The sequence below is a fragment of the Styela clava genome, chromosome 12 (genome assembly GCF_964204865.1).
Source record: "Styela clava chromosome 12, kaStyClav1.hap1.2, whole genome shotgun sequence".
Classification (NCBI taxonomy): domain Eukaryota; kingdom Metazoa; phylum Chordata; class Ascidiacea; order Stolidobranchia; family Styelidae; genus Styela; species Styela clava.
The window spans coordinates 2,013,990-2,036,663 of record NC_135261.1 but is presented as its reverse complement, the minus strand read 5'-3'; the positions used below and the strand labels follow the sequence as shown (position 1 = coordinate 2,036,663).

The 22,674-nt window shown below is 37.0% G+C and overlaps 2 protein-coding genes across 3 annotated transcripts in view; one reads left to right on the top strand and one right to left on the bottom strand.

Annotated features, from left to right (window-relative positions):
• The window catches only part of LOC120329279 (prolow-density lipoprotein receptor-related protein 1-like), a 151,017-nt gene that overhangs the window by 65,603 nt on the left and 62,740 nt on the right, over positions 1-22,674 (top strand). For both annotated transcript variants that reach the window (XM_078118342.1, XM_078118341.1), the window contains exons 50-54: positions 940-991; positions 2,113-2,214; positions 2,690-2,787; positions 4,053-4,203; positions 4,994-5,183. In XM_078118342.1, coding sequence (XP_077974468.1) covers positions 940-991; positions 2,113-2,214; positions 2,690-2,787; positions 4,053-4,203; positions 4,994-5,183 — 593 coding nt within the window. The remainder of the gene's footprint in view (positions 1-939; positions 992-2,112; positions 2,215-2,689; positions 2,788-4,052; positions 4,204-4,993; positions 5,184-22,674) is intronic.
• LOC144430408 (uncharacterized) lies at positions 7,478-22,274 on the bottom strand. The gene is made up of 16 exons (XM_078118343.1): positions 21,109-22,274; positions 20,771-20,869; positions 20,142-20,288; positions 19,451-19,582; positions 17,809-17,969; positions 16,773-16,869; positions 15,914-16,059; positions 14,999-15,130; positions 14,374-14,498; positions 14,003-14,089; positions 13,611-13,736; positions 12,294-12,585; positions 10,749-10,978; positions 9,889-10,097; positions 8,643-8,868; positions 7,478-8,428 (listed from the first exon to the last, which is right to left on the bottom strand). The coding sequence occupies exons 1-16, from the start codon at positions 21,880-21,882 to the stop codon at positions 8,340-8,342; spliced, it is 3,072 nt and encodes a 1,023-aa protein (XP_077974469.1). The 5' UTR covers positions 21,883-22,274; the 3' UTR covers positions 7,478-8,339.

The following is a 22,674-nucleotide window of genomic DNA, read 5'->3' as shown; positions in this document are numbered from 1 at the left end:
AGTATGTGTGCGCAGAAATTTTGGTGCGTGCGCGCACACCTTTTTGGAAATGACTAATATTTGTGCAAAAACCAATGAAGAAATTTTGGCGTTCCAACCGGGTAACGAGTGGGCCAACAACAAAGTTTCTCAACCTGCCAACCGAGCACATTGTTACATTACATCGAAATGTGTCTGTGCGCAGTGAATCTATGCGTGTGCGCAGCCTCTTAAAGTTGTGTGCGCGCGCACATGCGCACACCTTAGAGGGAACACTGCACCCAACTATGATTCATGCTTGATCCGAGTCTTCGTAATGACTGTGTTCGCCGAAATTGCAACTAGTTTATATGGATATAAATTTTCGTTGAAAATATCGATGAAAATCACATCAAAATGACCTCGATTGTTACATTGTGCATCATATTATTATATAGATATTATTATAAGCTCTAGAACCATCCATACAATCGTTACCATGTTTACGAACTCCAATCCTAGGAGTCCATTGTTACGTAATTGTTATTACATTTATTTCATTAGTTACGTTCCATCCTTATTGTCAGCTAGTTATTTTTGAGGTGGGGCGCGAAACTTGACAAATTCTAAAAATGGGGGTGCGGCTGTAAAAGTTTGCGGACCACTGATATAAACGTCAGCCTAGCTGTCGAACTAGCTTTTGTAAATGAACTGTCTTTTATTCATAGTTTTTCATATTAAGCCTTGAGATCCCGCCTCAGTATCCAAGTCTTTTATCTGTAACTAGCCCACCCCGTGAAGTAATTGCCCATCACTGTATTAGTGTCTGCATTTCTAGAATCCTGTATTTAGTGAAATTTTGAGAGTATTTCATTATAAACATCACAATGATAGTCTCGGTTGTGTTACTGCTTAATGGACTAAACATACACTATGTAAAAATTCGTTATATAGGGTAAACATGAATCCTTTTTTTTTCAGATTTACAGTCCGTCAAGACAAAACGGAACGAATCCATGCAGTGTTAATAATGGTACAGTATCATATATAAATACACCTGTAATTTTGGTCATACCTTGGTTTTGTCTGGTTAGAACAGTGGTTCCCGAACCTCGACACACGGATCAATTACGACCTGCGTAACGATTTACAATGGTCTGCCAAATTAAGTGAAACAGTGTAACACTTTCTGATTTCGTCTTTTAGCGTTCTAGATACCACCAATTGTTATGTCATTATCCCATTTCAAGCATGTGTATATTCATAACAATTCAATTATATCGATTTCTTATTTAGACGTGACGGTATCGGGGCGTTCTCTTCTCTGTGCTCGCGAATATCTTTCCGCTTTTTATTTTGACCCCCCGTCTACCATCTTCGAGAGTTAAAAAATCACACAATAGCGTCCACCTTTCAAATTATCATAGTTTCGTTGCTGATACGGAGCTGACACACTGACTTGGGCCTCATTATGTTAGCATCCTTGATTAATGACCTCAAATCCTTGTCCACACTCTAGCCTAGGGTGTAATAAACTGAATAGGCAATCGGATAAAACCGTTTCTTCAAAAACATTTCACCCACTCAATCATTATTCCAGATCATTTATTATCATTACAACAAGACTGGTAAATAAATAGTGGACATTATAATCTGCACTCATTACGGCTAAACGACTTGTTGATAGAAGGGACTGTTTCCACAACATTTGTAACTCCTTACATACCAACGGCGCGGCGGTGTGGCTCAACGGGCTAAGCGTTAGGAATACGCTCGCCGCCGCACCTCTAATTACTCTGCATGGGTTCGCAGGTTCGAATTCCATGCAGGGATGGTTATGTGCGAGAGGATTGCTGGACTCCTCGCCGTCGTTGGGTGGTTCACGTAACCGCTGGTCGGTTACGGCTTCCTCCACCACCAAGTCCATGCTTCCGAAAACAAACAATATAACTAATCCCATACCCGACTTGGAATGGTAACCGGACGAGAGGCCGTGGTTCGCCATATGGATAAGCCGCCTTATCGGCTTTCCTCTCTCCCGGGATAAATATGTAAATCCTATCCTATCCTATCCAAATTGCACATAGTCTTGTTACGAGCAAAGGTGTAGGTATGCATTATGAAACATGAAATTCTACTTTCCATATTTTACAGGTGGTTGTGAACAGCTATGTTTTTATCTTGGAGAGACAGACGGCATGAAGTGCGGATGCTCACATGGAAAGATCAACGCAACTAATTCATCTGCTTGTGATCGTAAGTTCGATTTTTATGCTGTGTTTTTTTAATGTGATTGCTATGTGTGGAATATTGTTTCATTCTCTTCATCTGTGTTGTGTGACATTTTTCCTATCTATGTGATATTCTACTTGTCTATGTGGTATTTTTTGTGTATTATTCCAAGTGATCTTTCCTTTTATGTGGTATGTTTTTCTTTTTATGTGGTATTTTCTTCTTACATGAGCTATTTTTCTTTCTATGTGAAGTTATCCTATTCTATGTGCAAAACACTTTTCTATGTGATATTGTTTTTTACTTCACAATTCTCTACTATGTGATCTTTGATATGTGAATTTTTCTGTTATGTGACATATTTTGTCTTTGTATTTTCGCGTTTTTTTTTATCTCATATTTTTTACGATACTTCCATCAATCTACAAAACTGTTCTCATCCTTTTTATGTGACATTTTTATGTGAAGTCCTTCAACTCAGCTCAACTTTGCTTTCCAGAATATTCCACATACATCATGTACTCCAGAGGAAACACTCTCGAAAGCATAAACTTAGAAGACATTGCTGATCCCAACGGCCCTGTTCCTCCGATCTGGGTAAGATTAATCTTCTTATTAGATGAGTACTCTTCAACCTTTTTGTTATTGTGGAACCCCTGATATAATTTTTTGTTTTTTATGGAACCCCAATTAACAGAATAAAAAAAATCAGAATGTTAGTAACACGAAAAGCTGAACAACAGCTCTATTTTGTAGTATATACTCTCTCTAGTCTCGAGCAATATCTACATACTTTGAACATCCTGTAACTATGGTGCAACAATAGCGTTCTTGTTAGTTGCATAACAATGACTAAAGTGACGCAACAACTCAAAATATTTCTGTTTTGTCTATTAACTGCACTGTGACTAAACCTCCTGTTTAACGAACTGGCCTACTTGGCGTTTGAATGAGTCACAGTGGTCTAAGAATATTTATAATGACGTATCAATATGCTGAAGCAAGAAATGATTTTCCCTGAAGATAAAAAAACGTGGAACCCCTAAGGAACCCTATAAACTTACGGAACCCCACTGCATGTATTGGGAACCCTAGGGTTCCGCGGAACCCCTGTTGAAGAGCACTGTATTAGATGAATAGGAAACTCAAATTACCATCCATATTTTAACTAAAATATTTTCCCCTTGGACATGATGTGGATTTTGTTATTCATGTGGAATGTACGGCAGTGTGTCGCATTGTGCTTAGCGTGCTGCTTTTCCATCGCAGCTCTGATTACTCTCTGTGAGTTCGCAGGTTCAAATCCTGTGGGGATGATTATGTGCGAGAAGATCGCTGGACTCGTCACTGCTGTAGGGTGGTTCACGTAACTGCTGGTGGATTACAACATCCTCTAGCATCAAGTCCATGCTTTCGAAAAACAAGTAACTGGCTAACTAATCCCATACCCGACATAGACTGGTAACCGGACGAGAGGCGTGATTCGTCATATGGTTAAGTCGTTTAATTGACTTTCCTCTCCTGCGGGATAAATATGTAAATCCTATCCTATCCTGGACTGCTCGCTGCCGTAGGGTGGTTCTCATAACTGCTGGTCGGTTACAGCATCCTCTATCATCAAGTCCATGCATCTTTGCATCAAACATTTAATCATTTCTGTTCTACAGCACCAAACCCATGCCATGTCAGTGATCACTGTAACTCAACTTGACAAATTCTAAAAAGGGGGCTGACTTTAAAAGTTTGAGAACCACTGCTATATATACTGATAACCGTCAATTTTTGAATGACTCGTTAGCTCAGATTTGAGTCTGGTGCGACTCCCAGCCAGCTGCAATTAAAAATCATTTATATTTTCACAGCATCGGACATACGTCAAGTCAGTGATCGCCCTCACTCAAGATTTTTCGACCGGCCGAGTGTTTTACAGTGATATGATGGCTCGAAGCATTTATGTTGTGAAACCTAACTCACAGGATCCAAAGGAAAGAGTTCCCAAAGCAGTTATTGATAGTAAGTAGTAATTAGTGTTAGTATTGAAAATTTTGGCACTCCCGAAGTATGCGAACCAAGATGTCGGATACCGAAACTTAGTATGTGTACCATTATGGTTAGGCCATAATTTTATTCCAATTTTCCCTTATTTCAGCTCTATGGACTAGCTAAGTGACTCCTGTAGTATGTGTACCTGAAATTATGGCCTAACTTGGTACACATACTACGCTCCGGTGTCCGCCATCTGGGTTCACATACTTCAGGAAAACCGAAATTTTTGTTGCCATAGCCTAGCGTTTATAGCAGTGGTTCCCAAACCGCGACCAATGGGCCAATTATGGCCCCCATAACGATTTAATACAACCTGCCGAAGTTGAGTGAAATACATTAACAATTTATGTTTTTACCTTTTTTGCATTCTATTCTGCCTATTGTTATGCCGTTATCACAGTTTAAGCAAGTGTATACTCCTAACTAATCAATTATACTGATATTTTAATAATACATATCAATACCGGTATTGGCCACTTGAGGCTCCCCTCTTTCAGCTCACGAATATACGCTCCTGATTCTGACCCCTCGTCAATTAACTTTGGGAACCACTGGTTTAAAATCTAACTGTGTTTGGATTGCAGATAACACATCTTGGGTCAAAACCCATGCTCCCCATCTTACCTGGGGTGACTTTTTGTGTAGAGTCGTGTTCATGGCTGAGGTTTAATGTTAAACATACCAGTGATTTGGAATTTTAAATTACTTGGTTGTGCCTATTTCCAAATCCTGATCTTTGTTGAACTTTTTTTCATAGACGTGCAGACAGTGGAAGGCATTGCGTATCATCATGGGCAAGACGCCATCTACTGGACAAGCTTCACTAAGTCTGCGATTATGCGACATTCATTAGGAAACGGGAAGTTCTCCTTCGATAAGCAAACTATCGTAGCACGAAGAAACGACAATGACAACTTGAGGGCGCTAGTGATCAGCGAATGCAACGAGTGAGTATTCAATATGTATTGTTAATTACATTCCTGGCAACTGTAAAATTTCTAAAATGGCCAAGTAGTGATGTCATCAGTCGTTGTTGAATGGTTATGACCAGCCAACTCTGAAAGATACCGTGTTTACCCGAAAATAAGAAGATCTAGCCTGAATTTTTAAAATGATTTTAATATGAGCCGTCCCCTCAAAATAAGACTTTCTTTGACTTAGTCGATAGTAGGAGATCTCTCTTACTCATTTTAAATGAATAATAATCTTTATTTTGCAGTTAATATAAATAAAAACACGTTTTTTATGAGGAAATGGAGATCATTTTCATATTTTGCATATTCAAAAATCTGGATATTCTCTACTTTGTAATTTTGTCATTGATAAAAAAAATTCTATCTATTCATCCTATCAAAATAAGTCCTAGTGTTATTTTTCGAAAGAAAATTGAAATAGGACCCTGTCTTATGTTTGGGGAAACACGGTATGTGATTTCTGAGTTAGATACTAGTGATAAGCAGGGCATTCATTTTGAATCGATTATTTAAATATTTGAATCTATTCAGACAAAAATTTCAGTAGGAGCCATATTGTTTTTTCGGTGCTCTTGAAGTATGTGCACCAAGATGGCACACAACCTGAACCGTAACCTGGTACACATACTATGTTCAGGTTGTGCGCCATATTGGTGCACATACTTTGGAAGCACCGTTTTTCTCATGCAATTCTGACATATGAGTTATTGATAAAGCATGTTTTTTATCGTGTGCAATACTCAGTATTAGAATTAGGATTTTATGCTTGATAGGGATAAATTGGAGTGTTGACACGGGACACATCAAATGTCTTGGCAGGCTGTTATTTTTGATGAGCCTTCTAGAAAAGTATTTTACATCCTTCAATATTTTCTTTGAATACCTTGAGGCCATTTCGGCATAGTATGTGTGCGTGTTGTGTTTAGTGTCGAGGACCGGTGCTAAGATATGATGATATTCTTACTTGCCTACTCTAGAGCTTATTTTAGAGCATTAGTTGGTTATTGTTTAGAGTTGATGTTGATAGGTATTTGTCTGTCTGTTTGTCTGTGTGTTAGACGCACGCGATATCACTCGAAAGCGAGGTTCAATCTGCTCCAAATTCTGCATGCGCATTCATCTAGCTCGGATCAGAAGCCTATTGATTTTGGATGGATTATGTCGTATAATTAGCAAGTTATTAATTAATTAGTGATGGGACACACGTGTCACTATGGAGTAAGACCACTGATTTGGGGGATCCCCTAACCTCCGGTTTCCAACTAAATTTTAGTTGTTATAGTTTATCAAGGTAGGCAAGAGGAAAGAATGTGGCTATCGCTCAGCCTTACAGTAATAAATGCACCAGGCAAAAACATGAAAGATTTATCGCATCGATGATTTAATTTAGCTTGGAGGAACGTCGAAAAGACATGATAATAGTCCTTACTTGCCTACTCCAAGGCTACCCAACTGGGGCATCACGGTGTGAATTCGGACCTTTCGAGTGTTTAGTTCGGATCGCATCTGCATATTTATTTTGGAGCAATGGCTCCATTCCCTTTTTATATGTGAAAGTTTATTTTGATGACTAACTCTTATTCATATTTTTAGTTATTAATTGGTGCCCCCGAAGTATGCGAACCAAGATGGCGGACATCGGAACGTAACATGGGTAACAGGTTAGGGTTAGGCGATAATTTTTTTCCAATTTTCCTTATTTTAGTCCTATTATCAGTTCGAAGACTAGCCAAGAGCCTACCGTAGTATTTGTACCTAAAATTATGGCCTAACCCTAACCTAATACACATATTACATTCCGATGTACGCCATCTTGGTTCGCATACTTCGGGAGCCCCTATTAATTTATTATTACAACGGGCATTGAGAATGTCAAATTTTGCGAATATCCAGTTTTTCCAGCTTTTCCGTTAACCCAAAAGTTCTAGGCACCGAAATATATTTAGGCGCAATGTGAGATATATTTTCTGAAAAGACCGCACCATAATAATTTTGAAATTTTGTATCAGCATCTTTGGTGAAAATAGTTGAGAATCCTGGTATAAACTATGAATCAAATATGGTATCTGCTCCTATGTATTCACTCGAATGCACTAGTTTCAATAATTGTGTTTCTAATCAAAAGTACAATAGAAATAGTACTTTATGCGAATTTGATGTACTCTTTGCGACACCGGAAATTCGTTGCACGCCCCCCTGCGAGGTATCCCTGCCCTAGGCCTATTCTCGTCCTAGTATAAAATCTATTTTTTTGGCAACATGCTTTATTACATAGAATTCTGTTACTAAAAATGAGGAAAAATAATGTAATAATATATTTATAATTAGTGCAGTGAATGGTATACGTAAGAACATCGAATTGGTCTTTGCTAAAAAATATAAAAAAGCGAAAAACTGTTTTCTTTAATAATTTTACCTATGTAAACTTATTTTTTGCAACATGCTTTAATATTACATAGAAATATGTTACTAGAAAAAAAAAGAAAAAAATTAGGAAATAATATTTCTGTAATTAATGCAATGAAAGGTATACATTAGAACATAGATATATAAAAAAGTCCAAAATCCATTTTTTCCATCAATTTTATTCCGGTAAACTTGTTTTTGACAACATGCTTTATTACATAGAAATTTGTGACTAAAAAATGAAAAAAATAAGAAATAATATTTTTATAATTAGTGCAGTGAAAAGGCATAAACGTAAGAACATATAACTTTGCTATATAATATAAAAGTGCAAGGAAAATTTTTTTTTGTAAATCTTACTCATGTAAACTTGTTTTTTGCAACATACTTTATTACATAGAATTCTGTTGAAAAATGAAACAAATTATGCAAAATTAACCTAAAACAAATGCAAGTCTTGTGAAATAATATAAAATTTCTATAATAAGTGCAGTGAAGTAAAAGAAAGCGAGTAAAAACATTTAACGGGCCCCATTAAATTGTTACGTGGGCCGTAATCAGCCCACGGTTGTTATTATGTTAAAATCAATTGAATTATCTTGAGTTTTGATTCATTGTTGTGATCAGATAATTTAATAGATGCTGAAATATTATTTTTTGATCTGAGATACTCAATCCTCGATTTCAAGTCTTAGTAGAACATTGGCATTCCTGGTCATGTTTCTAGATCCCGTGAGCATTTCTATATCTCTCAATCTCTTCTTCTGATAGATGTTCGAGCCATTTCATCTTGTATTCTCTGTAGATTGTCGCTGAAAATAAGAATATATAATTAAGAATTGCCAACGAAAATTCTGTGCTGAAGTTTTTTTTAAAGATTTCTCACATTGTGAAATTTCTTTGCCATATAGCTGTTTCTTTGACATTGATGATATCTGTCACTGCTCGTATGACCTTGTTCAGACCAAAGGTCACAAATAAGCCGTGTATAAAAAAAAATGCATCTAAATAAAATTTAATATTTACCTTTTGGGATTGTTTTCTTCACAACTGTAGGTTTATAAGGCCTGGCATATTTTCTCTCTATCTCGAGATCTGCTGTACACAAGGTCAGATGGTCATCATCACTGCCCAGACTTATTGTTGATTTTGTTTTCTGTATCGTTTTGTCTGTTTGTTCGGTGAATGAAATCTGTCCGGTGAAATTTTCCTCACTTGAGGAGAAGGCGTCGTCTGTGGCCTCCAATTGTATCTGGAACGAGGAATAGGAAATTTTATCTTTGTAACAAGAAAAGCCAATTAGATTAGTTATATGTTCATCTCTTTCATCTGAAATAACATATAGAAATAACACTTGTTCGACTTCTTGTGCGACAGAATAGGGCTCAGACAAGTATAATATTTTTTATATACCGGTATATCTATATATCATATCGTTGGATAGTGAAGCTGGTAAGATGTCTTAATAAATAAATATAAGAGAATATTTTTTGTCCAAGTCTTCATTTCAGATTCATTGAATTCATATTGCGCCTAGATTTAATATAAAACAAGAGTTGCTTTGTTGTCCTAGTGAGGTATAGGAATAGTTGAACGTTTTTTGTTTTACTATCATGGATGGACTTATTGCAAATAGATCAAGTACAGTGCTCTTACACTTTTTGTTATTGTGGAACCTCTGATATCATTTTTCGAATTTTATGGAACCTCAATTAATAAAATCAAAAAAAAACACGAAATACTCGGAACACGAAATATTCGTAATTAAAATATTTCTACTTAAACAACGAAACAGAAAGAAGGTAACAAGCGTGAAATCCAATGACTAGGTTGTTCCTGCATTTCCTTTACAATCTTCTTGAATTCACATACTCATGTCTACACTCTTTAAACAACTTCGCAACGACGCAACAACATGCTGAAGCAAGAATTAATTTCCCCGGAAACGCGGAACCTCTAAGGAACTCTATAAACTCACGAAACCCCACTGCATGAATTGCCGAACCTATGTTGAAGAGCACTGATCTAGTATAAGGCTTCTACTGCATTAGGTGGAGAGAATTTTTTTGAATTTATCTTTTTGCCGAGGGTAGCAGATAAGACAGCTAGAACAAGAATAAATTTGTTTTTGTCTATTTGAATGCAAAATCTCCTTGTTCTACTGTAGTGTTTTTGAAAGCCTTATTGATGTTTCAAAATATATTTGGACATCTTTATAGGCTCTCTCTTCTTCGAAAAAAAAGAGGTATTTTGAAATACTCTTTTGTCTCACCTGATATCCCTGCCATCTTCTTGAGTAGAATCTGATTTGTGGAGACATTTGGTTGATGGTTGGTTTCAAGTCACCTTTGAACTCTATTTTGATTGGTTGCCACTCATGCATGAAAAGTTCTCTGCTGACATAAACTTGTTTCCAAGCGTTTGTGCTTTTCATCGTTTCATGAATTGGTGAGATTGCGTCTGCTGTCACCATGTGGATAACTAATATGAAAAGGAGAATAGGTGTTGGCAAATAATTATGATTGTTTTGTTCCGTTTTTGTGTGCAAGTATCTTTTAGGTTGCTGACATAACTATAAAGCTGTGAAATTTTACTCTTGACTTGTATTATTTACTTTTAATACTTTTGAAAAACAACTTTAGGGCTTGCAATTGCAACTTATAGCATACTTGTGGTCCTTTTGGGAATTTTGACTTGATTACTATTATCAGAGGTGGCTCTGATGTTTAAATGACAACTTTATTTTTCAAAAGAGGCAAACACAACACAGAATTAAGGAATTCTTTCGTTTTGGTCACTCTGGTAACTTGAGATTAACTACCCGCCTCTGGTGGATCTGTATGCGTATAACGCAAGGATGCTGTAGCAAGAGTGAAAATGACTATTCTATAACATTCAATAAAAGATTCTTGCTGCACACTAACACAAATGTATTTCTGTAACTTTTTTTGTAGTTTTTTTTCATAGTATGCTAAGAGCAAGGTGCTGACAGATAAGTTGAGAGCTATATATTGGATTTTGCTCATGACAGAGATGTCAGTAGATAGCAGAGGGTTGATCAAAAACTGGAATAATTCTAAATCTACATTGTTAGGGAATTTTCTGTAAATGTAATCGTCAGTTTTTACTCACATATGATGTTAGGTTGAGAAACTTTTTGATGGATCATTATATTTGCTGCAAACTCTTGATTCGATTCGACGACTGCGTTCGTTAAATCGTCAAGGTCAAACTCTATCTCAAGTTCGTTCTTCACAGGAAATTCTGGTTCTTCAAAAACTAGAACCATATATTTCCCTGGTATGGACACTTGGATAGGAAGTGTCTCATTGCTGTCAAAATTGACCATGTCGACTGCCATTCTGAAAAGAATATTAAGAGCAGGCTTGACATGTTAGACAGTGGTTCTTGAACTTTTTAAGTTACACCCCTTGTTACTTATCGATTTTAATCGGTAAGTATGTTGATAGGTATTTGTCTGTTTGTCTCTTAGATGCGATATCTCACGAAAGCGAGATTGACTCTGCTCCAGATTTTGCATGTGCATTCATCATATCTCGGACTAGAAGCCTATTGATTTTGGGCAAATTTTGTCGTATAATTAGCGAGTTATTAATTAATTAGTGATGAGACACAAGGTGTCACTATGGAGAAAGAGCGCTGATTTGGGGGATCCCCTAACTTTCGATCGAAAGTCTTCGGTCTCCGACCGATATTCTCGTTTTAGAATTTGTCAAGTCTTACTCCCCACCTCAAAAATAACTAGCTGGATGGAACTTAAATATCCAAAATAAGGCAGGCAAGATCAAATTTGATTTCACCCCTTGTGGGGTGGCCCCATCGTTTGAGGTTTGAGAACCACTGTGCTAGAACATGATTAGGTACTCCTGAAGTATGCGCACCAAGATGTCGCATAACCTGAACCTGGTACACAACCTGAGTTCAGGTTGTGCGCCATCTTGGTGCGCATACTTCAGGAGGTCCCATGATTAGGTATTTGCTGATGGTCATCATTTACGCTTTTCTCCCCTTCCCCAATAGTATTGCCCCACCATGTTTTTAAATAACAATTTGTGGGGCTCCCGAAGTATGCGAACCAAGATGGCGGACATCGGAATGTAATAGGTGTACTAGGTTAGGGTTAGGCCATAATTTTAGGTATGAATACTACGGGAGACTCTTGGCTAGTCTTCGAACTGATAATAGGACTAAAATAAGGAAAATTGGAAAAAAATTATCGCCTAACCCTAACCTGTTACCCATGTTACATTCCGATGTCCGCCATCTTGGTTCGCATACTTCGGGAGCACCCAATTTGTAATATTCCAATCGGGGTTAGGATTAGAAATAATTCGAAATTTGATTACCATCACAATCTGTATCTCTAACCCAAACCATAATGTAAGTATTGATATATTAGTGGGGTAGGGTGTAAGGTGGTGTGTATACACTCAAAACTATATCGCATTTGCAGACTTATTTACAACCGAAACAGAACAAATTCCACATAGATAAACTTAAACCAGTTAATGCACACAGTAACAACTCATAACAGCTAATGTATCAAAGTACAGGTGATAAGTATACGAAACTTAAAGTCACCTTCAGACATGAACGGACACGTGTCAAAGGTCACTATATTACATCGAGGACTGAAAAAGATTCTAAAACACTTACTTGCTACTTTTTGTTACATCTTTCCACAAGTGTGCTGAATTTTTCGAGTATGCATCGGATAGATATCTGACTCCATTCCCAGTATTAGGGTGTATGTTGGTGTGCTTTTGCATGATAATCACATTCCTTTTAGGCAAAGCCCCGTCTGTAGATTGCGGGGGTATCGGTAGCGGTAATATCAAAGATAATTTATCAGGGAATCTCATGCCATGTTTCATTCTTCCGGTCTGTCCCATCAGGTTTTTAGTTATTTCTATTAAGGGACTGGCTGCCACTAATCTTCCTTCCACACCTGTACAGATAAAAATAAGATTAAATGAAGATCAAAATATGGAGGTAACTAATTGGAGGATTTCCTAATTTCTCTGAAAAATCCGCGGGCCAAATTTGGCCCACAGTGAAAGCTAGTGCGGCTCGTGGAGAAGTGCAAATTTTGAATAACGAGCGGCCCGTGAAACCAGTTTTGAATTTAGTTTACTCTTGTATGTGTGAGTAACTCCAATTCTACTGCGTTGCAAAGCCTATACCTGAGCTTGTGCAAAGCGAACAATGCATGTCCCATGATCGATAACTACTTGGAAGTTTCTGCAACTAGTAGGAGGTTTATGTTAAGTTAAGGTGTGGCTCGTGGTTTCACACAGTTATTTGTATCTCGCCCTTCTGTATTGAAGGTGACCGTATATTTGAACCCACGTACATTTGAACCCATGCGTAAATCCGCGGGTTCAATCTATATGCTGGTGCTAAAACCCATGGGTTAGGGTTAGTATGGGTTCAAATATCCGTGAAACAAGAAAAATTCCATAGGTGCAATAGTATGCAGGTGCAATTGTCATGGGTTCAAATGTACGTGGGTTCAAATGTAATGGAACCGTATTGAAGGCTGCACACCCCTTCTTTAAACAGAACAACCATTAATCGACTGACTATAGCAGGGGTACACAACTCAAATGAGGATATTTGCCAATTTTTTCAAAATAATCTTGTCGCGTGTCACGCACAGTTGTGATATTGTAAATTAACTCCCGCAAAACAAACAAAATTTCAATAATAATAATACATAATAACGGATATCTTTTTATTGAAACAATTTAAAGTTCTGAAAAACTGCTGATTTTGATATAAACATGATATTTTGATGTATATCATGAATATTTTTTTTTTACAAAACCGTTCGTGTGCCACGTTTGAGCGTTTGGCGTGTCAAATTTGGCACGCGTGCCCCGTGTTGTGCACCCCTGGACTATAGAATCAAAGAATATCAGATTATTATCTGTCTTGTAACTATGACATATTTTGACAAAGAAACAATCTTACCTTTAACTGACAGAATTTCTTTGTTTATTTTTTTCACGGCTTCATCTCTCGTTTCCTTGACCAGCATTTCAATCATTTGTGGAGAATGATGTGATAAATAATTGTCTTCAACGCGGAGTTGAATCTCTGCAAAAAAATTTGTTGCTTATCAGAATTTTTTTGTTTCTTGTGGCAGCAAAGCAATAGTCCGGTTTAAAAAACGTTTCGAGCTACGAAAAATTGATATGCATGATACAGAAAACTTTTGTTTTTTTACATTTCAAAAGGGGGTAGATAATATATCTGGGTATGATCAGAGACTCAGCCAGGATTTCCAAAAGTGGGATATACAGGGGTTTTATATGCGAGGATTTACGTTAACTCCAGACATTGACTGCTTTAAATTTACTCACCTGGTATTAAAGTAGATTTGAAAACACCTCCCGCTGTTGCGATGATGAATCTGTCCATTCTTTTTGAATTGATGACAGCAAATTTACCTAAGACATATAGTTTCGTTAGAACATGAGAGATCTCGAAGGAAAATCAGGCAAAGATGAATAACGTGCGTTGACATTGCCTTTGTTCTTTAAGACATAAAGTGCACATTATCTATCACAAAATTGAGTTTTCTTTATAGGCACTAGGCACCATTTTTTTTTTTCTGTAAGTGCGCCGTTCGTTTTTTCTCTAATAATTTGGCGTCGCACAAACAAATATTTTGCTACACTTGACCATACTCAGTAATTATTATGAATAGTGAATTGCACTTCCCTAAACTCACCAAATGACTGTGAATTGGTCACAGCATAATAATGTTTTTCTCCATTCACATCTCTGGATTCAATCCTTGTTGGAATTCGCGACCAAGTAAAATGGCGAGCCATCAGTATCATTGTGTCTTCGTATCTAAGAAAAATGATAGTATTTTAATTTGCTTTGGGGACATGTCGATAAAGTGAGGCCTATTTATATATCAGTCAAGTTTTTGGGTGTGATGAAAGTTTTTAAAAATAATTTTTGGTCCAAAATAGATATTCCCGTAGTGTGTGTTAGGGTTAGGCCATAATTTTATTCCAATTTTCCTTATTTTAGTTCTATTACGAGTTCGGGGACTGTCTGTGTTAGCCAAGTGAATATACCCTCTGTCCATAGGTTTCAGTCCCTTCACACAACTTGATGTAAAGTAGGCGAACAAAATTAGTTACCTCAATATTGGTACACACACTTCTGAAGCACCCAAAATTTTGGTACGAGTTTGGCGGGCCCTATTAAATCATCATGCGGCTGTAATTTGCCTGCAGGCCGTGGTTTGAGAAACACTGGTATAAAGAAAAAGAAATTGGCCCACACCAGGGGTGCTTTTATGGAGATTTGTTCGAATGCCTCATAAAAAATCCTACACTCACATATTCATACATTTGTCCAGTATTCTCATCTTCAGAGTAGCATTCTTCCGAAGACAATAACTTGGAGGATCCATGTTTAAATCAACTATATAACTGCATAACATGTCATCCTCTGTGAGGCCAAGCTTCATTCTGTAAAAATAAAAAGTCTTATCGGAAATTTTGCTTAGCTTAGTATTAAGACTGATGAGTTATGTTCATTTGACTCATTCTGGTGATTATATGCAGGGACGTGTCAAAATTTTCTGGTGACTTTCTGATATTGATTCCCCTTATACCTAACATTCTGTATAATTGACCGAATTTAATAAAAAATGAGGAAATAGACCAATGTTGTTGACAGTTATGTGTTGTAAATAACAGACGGATCTCCCGAAGTATGCGAACCAAGATGGCGGACATCAGAATGTAATATGTGTACTAGGTTAGGGTTAGGCCATAATTTTAAGTATAAATACTACGGGAGGCTCTTGGCTAATCTTCGAACTAATAATAGGACTAAAATAAGGAAAATTGGGATAAAATTATCGCCTAACCCTAACCTATTACCCATGTTACGTTCCGATGTCCGCCATCTTGGTTCGCATACTTCGGGAGCACCTAACAGACTCTATTTGTCTGAGATTTTCAACACTTCTTTTTTCACGAATATGTAGCTTCCTGCTTGCTAGTGGAATTACAGGGGTATATATTTTTTTTAATTTAGCTTTTGAAAATTTTGAATAGTTTTTCACCATGATGGTATTGACTTGAAAGTGGTTAGAGGCCAAAGTTCCTTCTGTATAATTGAGAGAATTTATTAAAAAATGAGCGATTATGCGGATTTTATATGTAGGTAAAGTTGTTACAAGCACCAAACGGGCCACACTAAATACCTGTTGCACAAATTAAATAATCTACCATTTATCCAACTACCTGTCAAACTCTTGTTTTTCAAACTTCAATCGAACATTTCCATCAAGCGCTCCATTTGGTATCTCAACTTGCATGTAGAAAGGTGTTTTAACGTTTCCGCCTTCTTTTGGCACCTCAGCATAATAGATATTGGGATTCAAGGGTGCCTGGGAGAGAGAATTGAAAAATATTTTTATTTCAGTGAAAATTTGGGCGCAGGGAAAACGTTTAAAGCTAATTGGAAAAATTGGATAAATTTTTTTTCTCCATTTTATATTGTTAATCAGTCTAAGCATTTTATCTAGCGTCAGGGTGTACCAAACCAGGGCACATTCCATGCAAACTGTTAGTCTAGTTTTTCCGGGTTTTAGTTTATTGATAAGAAGTCTTCTTCAAGATTAACATAAGTGACGGTAAATCTCGCTTTCGTTCATGACGGGAATTTTATTTGCGGCAGAACGAGGGAAATTTTTTTCAAAATTTATGCAAATTTCTGTGTTTTTTGGGTGGTATTAGAAGACATATTATCCCTTCCATCTACCAAAGTATTTTGATCGCCAATTGCAAGCTCTTTAAATAAGCTTTCCAACGAGCGTCAGTGGACAGCAGAGGATCATTAGTTTTTCGTTAGTCGATCGATTAGTTGTGGGGGTACGAATGCATAAAATCGGCGTAGCAAATACGATTATTTAATAAAAAATAAAAATCACATGGAAAGGGTTAATATATTAAAAGAAACTAATCTCGCAGAATTATGATCACTTTTGCTTTTTTTTCGACTGCAGCCCGCAAGGCCTTCTCAAAATTGTGTGCGACCCTTCAATCTCACAACTTTGGACACCCTATGCTAGGTCATTGCTTTACTCACTATTAGTTTTACCTTGTTCGATGGATCAGGATCTCTCTTGAGAGGCTTCAACTTCAAAACAAATTTTTCCGGTGGTTTTGATAGGTTGAGTTTTTCTAATAGCTTGGCTCTGAATTTAAATTCATTTTTTTAAATATATTGGATTAGCTCAGTAGAAAGAGGTGGACGGGCAAACGAGCATTGGATAGGGCAGGGGTGGGAAACTTCTCTAGTCGGTGGGCCGGATGTGGGAAAATGAAGTTCTTGGTGGGCCGGATTATTACATGAATAATATTCAATATCTTAATCACATATTTATTAGCTATTGCAAGAAAGAAAGTTATAAATCGTGTTTAAAGTAAAGTTTAAACTTTACAAAAAATAGAGACCAAGAAACACATAATGAATTTATCATAATGTACTAAAAGTGTAATAATGTAATATCATAATGTACAGTCAGCGGGCCGGTCAAAATCTCGTCGGGCCATATGTTGCCCACCCTTGCGATAGGGGGTATGTTCATAGTATTGTATTATAGGATAGAATGTAGGTATTTATCCTGTGAGAGAGGAAAGGCGCTAAGACGGCTTAATCATATGGCTAATGACAGCATCTCTTCCGGTTACTAGTCCTAGTCGAGTAGCCTATGGGATTAGTCAGCCGGGTATTTGTTTTCAGTTACACGAACTTGATGGTGGAGAAAGCCGTAACCGACAAGCGGTTACTTGAACCACATATGGTGTCGAAGAGTCCAGCAATCTTCTCGAACAAAATTATCCCAGCATAGAATTCTAACCGATCATAGGTGCGGGCATATTCCTAACGCTGAGCACGATGCGCCACACTGTCGAGTCAAGCATTGTTGAAGGATTAATACAAAATGCGGACCTCTCGAAGTATGCGCACCAAGATGGCACACAACCTGAACTCAGGTTGTGTACCACATTGGTGTTCAGGTTATGCGACATCTTGGTGCGCATACTCCAGGAGTACCCAGAATGCTCCCTTTACAAACTAATTGCAGTTTGAAAAGATTGTACCTGTATGTTCAAATACTATTTTCCTTTACCTTTTTGAATCCTTTTTTGTTTTCTTGCTCTTTGCCCCCCCTTCTGGTGATCTTCGACCCCCAGTATCAAAATATGCTGGGCTATATGTGCGAGATTCCCTAGATTCTCTCCCATCTTGCATAGCAAACTCACTATTCAGGGTCTCAGTCATGTAGGCTTTCTGGAATTTAATACAAGGTATTGAGAAAGGAGAAATTAGACATACAGGGTGTCCATAAAGTCTCAAGGTGGCGCACAACCCTATTTTGTGCCCAATTTTGTTATGAAGTTAGTTCTCAATATATCTTAACCAGGTTTGTTGTTTTTTAATTGTTCAAGCATTTTTACTTTATTTAACCCTCTTTTTCCGCTGGTTACAATCGACTTTTTGTACCATTTTATAATATGTAATGACTAATTAACCAAACGTGCCAGGAACACCCCCAATATCTCTTTGAAAAGCTTATTTTCGCGTCTTCCTACTAAAACGCGCCCATATGACGTAGTCGCAAACCATTCGACCTTACGCCGGTAAGAAGAGAGAAATTTCAAAAAATTTTGAGAGAGCGTTTCACACTCTCATCGCTCCGATGAACACGTGTTACAAAGAAACAAGATTTAAGCGCTCTGCTCAAAAAGCGTTACGTCACCTTTGCAGAAAAACCAGACTCAGCTTCGCAAGCGAAGCGAAACGCGAAATATTCAATGATATGTAAGAGCATGTTCACGATAGTTGTCTGGAATCTTTGTTTGTTTATTATGTGCGCGAAATTGTTTCCCGCTCGTTCAAATGACTTATCTTTGAAGTAATGACAAATACTTTCGTGTATCTCTAAGCTTTGAAATACCTACACAAATAAAATTCACCTAGTAGTAGAATGAAAAATTTACAAAAAAAAAATGTTGACTGATCAAGCACGGATCATAGTTGGAAGCCTAAAATGATTTTAGTTAGTGCGGGAATACTTCACAAAACATGAACATAAACGTAAAATAGTCCGAAAATAACTAATATTGTCATATTATGACCAAGGATGGTAGTACGAATATATATGTCATACGGAAAAAGAGAGTTAATACATCTGTGAGGGCCAAAACAATATATGGTATCGATGAATTCTCTTTGCAATTTCAAAAAGTTTTATGAACTATACGAGTATGTCTTTCTAGTTTATCATAGTCCTTTTACCATCCTAAATTAATAGCTTTCTAGAAGCCATTGGGTGTGATGTGATCAGGCTTAGAATAAGTTTCCCTTTTCTCTCAAACTATAAATATTGAGAGTTTACTTTTTTGCACATTTTTGGTGGTTTTTCACTGTATTTGCAATGTTTTTGGTTTAAGAAGGTTTCTCACGCTTCTTGTGCGCTTTTCCTCTACCCTTCTAAATATAAATAATGAATCCCAAGTAGTCACTCCCGTAGTATGTGAACCAAGATGGCAGACACCGGAACGTAGTGTGTGTACTATGTTTGGGTTAGGCCATAATTTCAGATCCAAATATTACGAGAGTCACTTGGCTAGTCCCCGAACTCGTAATAGAACCAAAATGAGAAAAATTGGAATAAAATTATGGTCTAACCCTAACCTGGTACACATACTGTGTTCAGGTGTTCGCCATCTTGTTGCACATAATACAGGAGTACCCGATCCCATACAGACCTCATCCTTGTCTTTGCTACTTTGTCCAGTTTGAAATCTCACAGACGTAGTTGCCAGCTTATGTTTTGGTTTTGCTTCCATAACTTCATTCGCCTCTCCTTCAGGTAGCTCTCTGGGTGGTAACTGTTCATTCTGTGAGTTGAAACAATTTTTTTTTTAAATAATTGACCAAATAACTGGCTAACTAATCCCATACCCGACATGGACTAGTAACCGGACGACAGGCATGGTTTGCCATATGATTAAGTAGTTTTAACGGCTTTCCCCCCTTCCCGAGATAAATATGTAAATCCTAAATTTATTATCAGGCTATGAAGTCAGGCAAAACTTCCAGTTGACCAAATTCACTTTCTCTGGTTTTCAAAAAACTTTGACCCAGACTGCAGTTCTGTACAATTTTGAAAACATACGTTTTCAAGAGTCTTGAGGGTTTAAAAAGTGTTTCAAGCTACGAACAATTGCTATGTATGATATCAAAAAATGCTCTTTCTTTATTTCAAAAAGGGGGGTCTAAAAGGGGGTAACCTTATCAGTTTTTGAGTTTCTTCATGAAGTTTTGACTTCTTTGAAAGCGTGATATTCCAACTTCGGAGAATTTGAAATTAGGCCCGACCGCTCCCTTCAGTGAAAACCGATTCAAACCATGGCTTCACAGTTATGGTCTTACCATTCATGATTATACCAATCATACCTCTGTTTCATCTCTTCCATCTTTATTTTCTTCAAACTGACTTGAGAGAATAAACCCAGATTGCTTGCTTGTGTCCAATGCTGCTTTCATTGCTTCAAGATTATGAGATCTAGGAGATTTGGGAGTGGAACTTCTTCTGGCTTCATCCTGTGTCATATGAAATGTAGATAGGTATTTTTTTATTTTCAATCAACCATAGTAAAAAGGTATTCATAAAATTGGATCAATCCTATGGTTAACCTTATCTTTTATTAGCACAGTTTTGATATACCGGTAAGGATAGGACCAAAGGAATAAGATAGAACCGTGCCACTTGTAGGCCTAACAACAGGTTTCCACTGAGCCAGTCTGGCTCTGTCTTATTTTATGTTACACCTGACGTGTCTTTTACAACCCTCATTGATTTTCCAGGTATGGGTCAAGAATAGAGAGTGAAAATTCAATTGAATACCTAAACCACAGTCTCGAGTAAGCAAATTCCCTTGAAATAAAATTTAGATGAAAAAGTTAAAAAGGATTTTGTGTTTCGTGCATAAAAATATTTGAGCTGAGTATTAAAAATTCAATGCAAAACATTATTTCAGAACACTCATATGAACATTTCTGTGCCAAAAAATCGAAACACATACTTTTTCATTATTCTGTTCTCTTTTTGCTGACACAGTGTTTCTATCATCTTCTGCAGACATATCCTTACAAGCTACTGTGCTTTTGTTTTCTTCTGTTTCCTGTAAAATCAAATCATTGCAATGAAAGGGAAAAAACAGCAACTCAGTTTATCGATATGATAAATGAGTGCAAAGTTCAATTTATTTCTACTGTCCCCTAATGAAGCAATCTAATTTAGAATTAATCAGTTCTACAATGAATAAATAAATTTTTTTTTTCATTGTGCTCAGTTTTTTTTCACAAAATCTCTGAACGTCGTAGTAGTTACTTTTTAGAGACTTATTTCTGTTAAAAATACCTTGGTTGCCTCATCTACTGATGACTCCTGTTTTTGTGTTTTATTTTCTGTGAGTATTCCTGTGCTTTCTTGTGTGTTTTGACCCAAAGACTTCTCCTGCTGCTGTTGGGTGTCTTCATCTCTGATTTGATCAGTTTCTTCATGTTGGGGCTCGTTAGGTGTTGTTTCTTTTATATCGGGGGCATCTTGGGGTTTTTGAACAGGTGATTCTATATTCTCTGTGTTATCCTCATTATTTTTAGATTTGACAGGTTGGGCCGCCAAGTCATTGTTTATATTAATTGGATTTTGTTGTTCATTATCTGTTGTGGTTTGTACTATTTCCGGCGTTGGTGGAAAAGCAAGACTTGTTTCTTGACTGTCATTGATAATAGGTCGTTTTTGGTTTTGGCCGTTTTCTGAAGTTTCTGGCTTGTCAGCATTTTCTTTATTTTCTGGTAAATTTTGTTGGTCATCTTCCATATTTTCTTCCGCGCTTCCTGGTCGCTCTTTATTGCCATTTAGTGGCTGATTTTGAGTAGCCTCTTGATTAATATTTACTGGTACTTCTTCCAGATGAGGCTCTTGCTGATTATCGTCTTCCTCTGGGCTAGGCTTGTTCTCCTCAGAAGTGTCAGCTTTTGCTTGATTATTATTTACAACAGTGACTGCTGATTGATTAGGCTCAGGCTCAAATACTTCATTATCAGTAACTTGACTAGTAGCTTGAGGTATTCTGACCTCTATACTTGAAGGTCGTCTACTTCCAGACTCGGGTCTGTCACTCTCACTCATTGCGTTCTTTATTCAGGATTATGTAATATTTTAGAATGGTTTAGCTATATCTAAAATTATTCAAGTTTTCTGTCAATATTAAGCAATGGAAAATATTTATTAAATTCGATTCCAGATCTGGGAAGAATAAGCGTAGCCTTTGGTCATTTTATTTTTATACGAAATGAAGGTAACATGTTAGACTGGGCTAGCTATTGAAAATCTGTCATTGTTAACAATGGGGTATATTTTAGGGACAATGTCGAAAATTATTTGCTATTTCATTAAGACCTTGTATTCTTCACGGGACAATAATAGTCATAGACTGTAACACTAATAATGAAACTACAAACTAATGACAGAATATGAATGAACACATACAGGAAGTCCTCGGGTTACGGCGATCGCGACTTACGCTGTTTCGAGGTTACGAACACGCACTCCATAACTCCTTGTTTTCTGTTTTTCTAATAAAGTATTTTTTGTATTATTTGTACATTTTATCACTGTACAATACAGTACGATATGTATAGAGTAATTTATGTACTGTACAATATATTGTTCTGACTTACACTGAAATTCGGGTTACACCGCTTCTCATGAACGGAACAACGTCGTAAGTCGAAGATTATCTGAATATACATGAAATACTGAATGATCCGCTCCACAATCGTATAGGTGGCCTTTCAGTCAGGGGAGTAGCCAGGAAAAAGGGGAGGTTCGCTTGTCAGAAAGCATTCTCTGTATCTTGCATGAAAATTATTTTGTAACTTGAAACGTTTTTTTAGACCATCAAGACCACTCAAAAGCAAA

Excerpts from the sequence above, each read along its gene's own strand:
- LOC144430408 (XM_078118343.1), bottom strand. The coding sequence starts at position 21,882 with ATGAGTGAGAGTGACAGACCCGAGTCTGGAAGTAGACGACCTTCAAGT. Across the intron at positions 15,131-15,913 it reads GAAAAACAAGAGTTTGACAG|AATGAAGCTTGGCCTCACAG; the intron begins GTAGTTGGATAA and ends TTATTTTTACAG. Across the intron at positions 13,737-14,002 it reads CAAATCTACTTTAATACCAG|AGATTCAACTCCGCGTTGAA; the intron begins GTGAGTAAATTT and ends ATTTTTTTGCAG.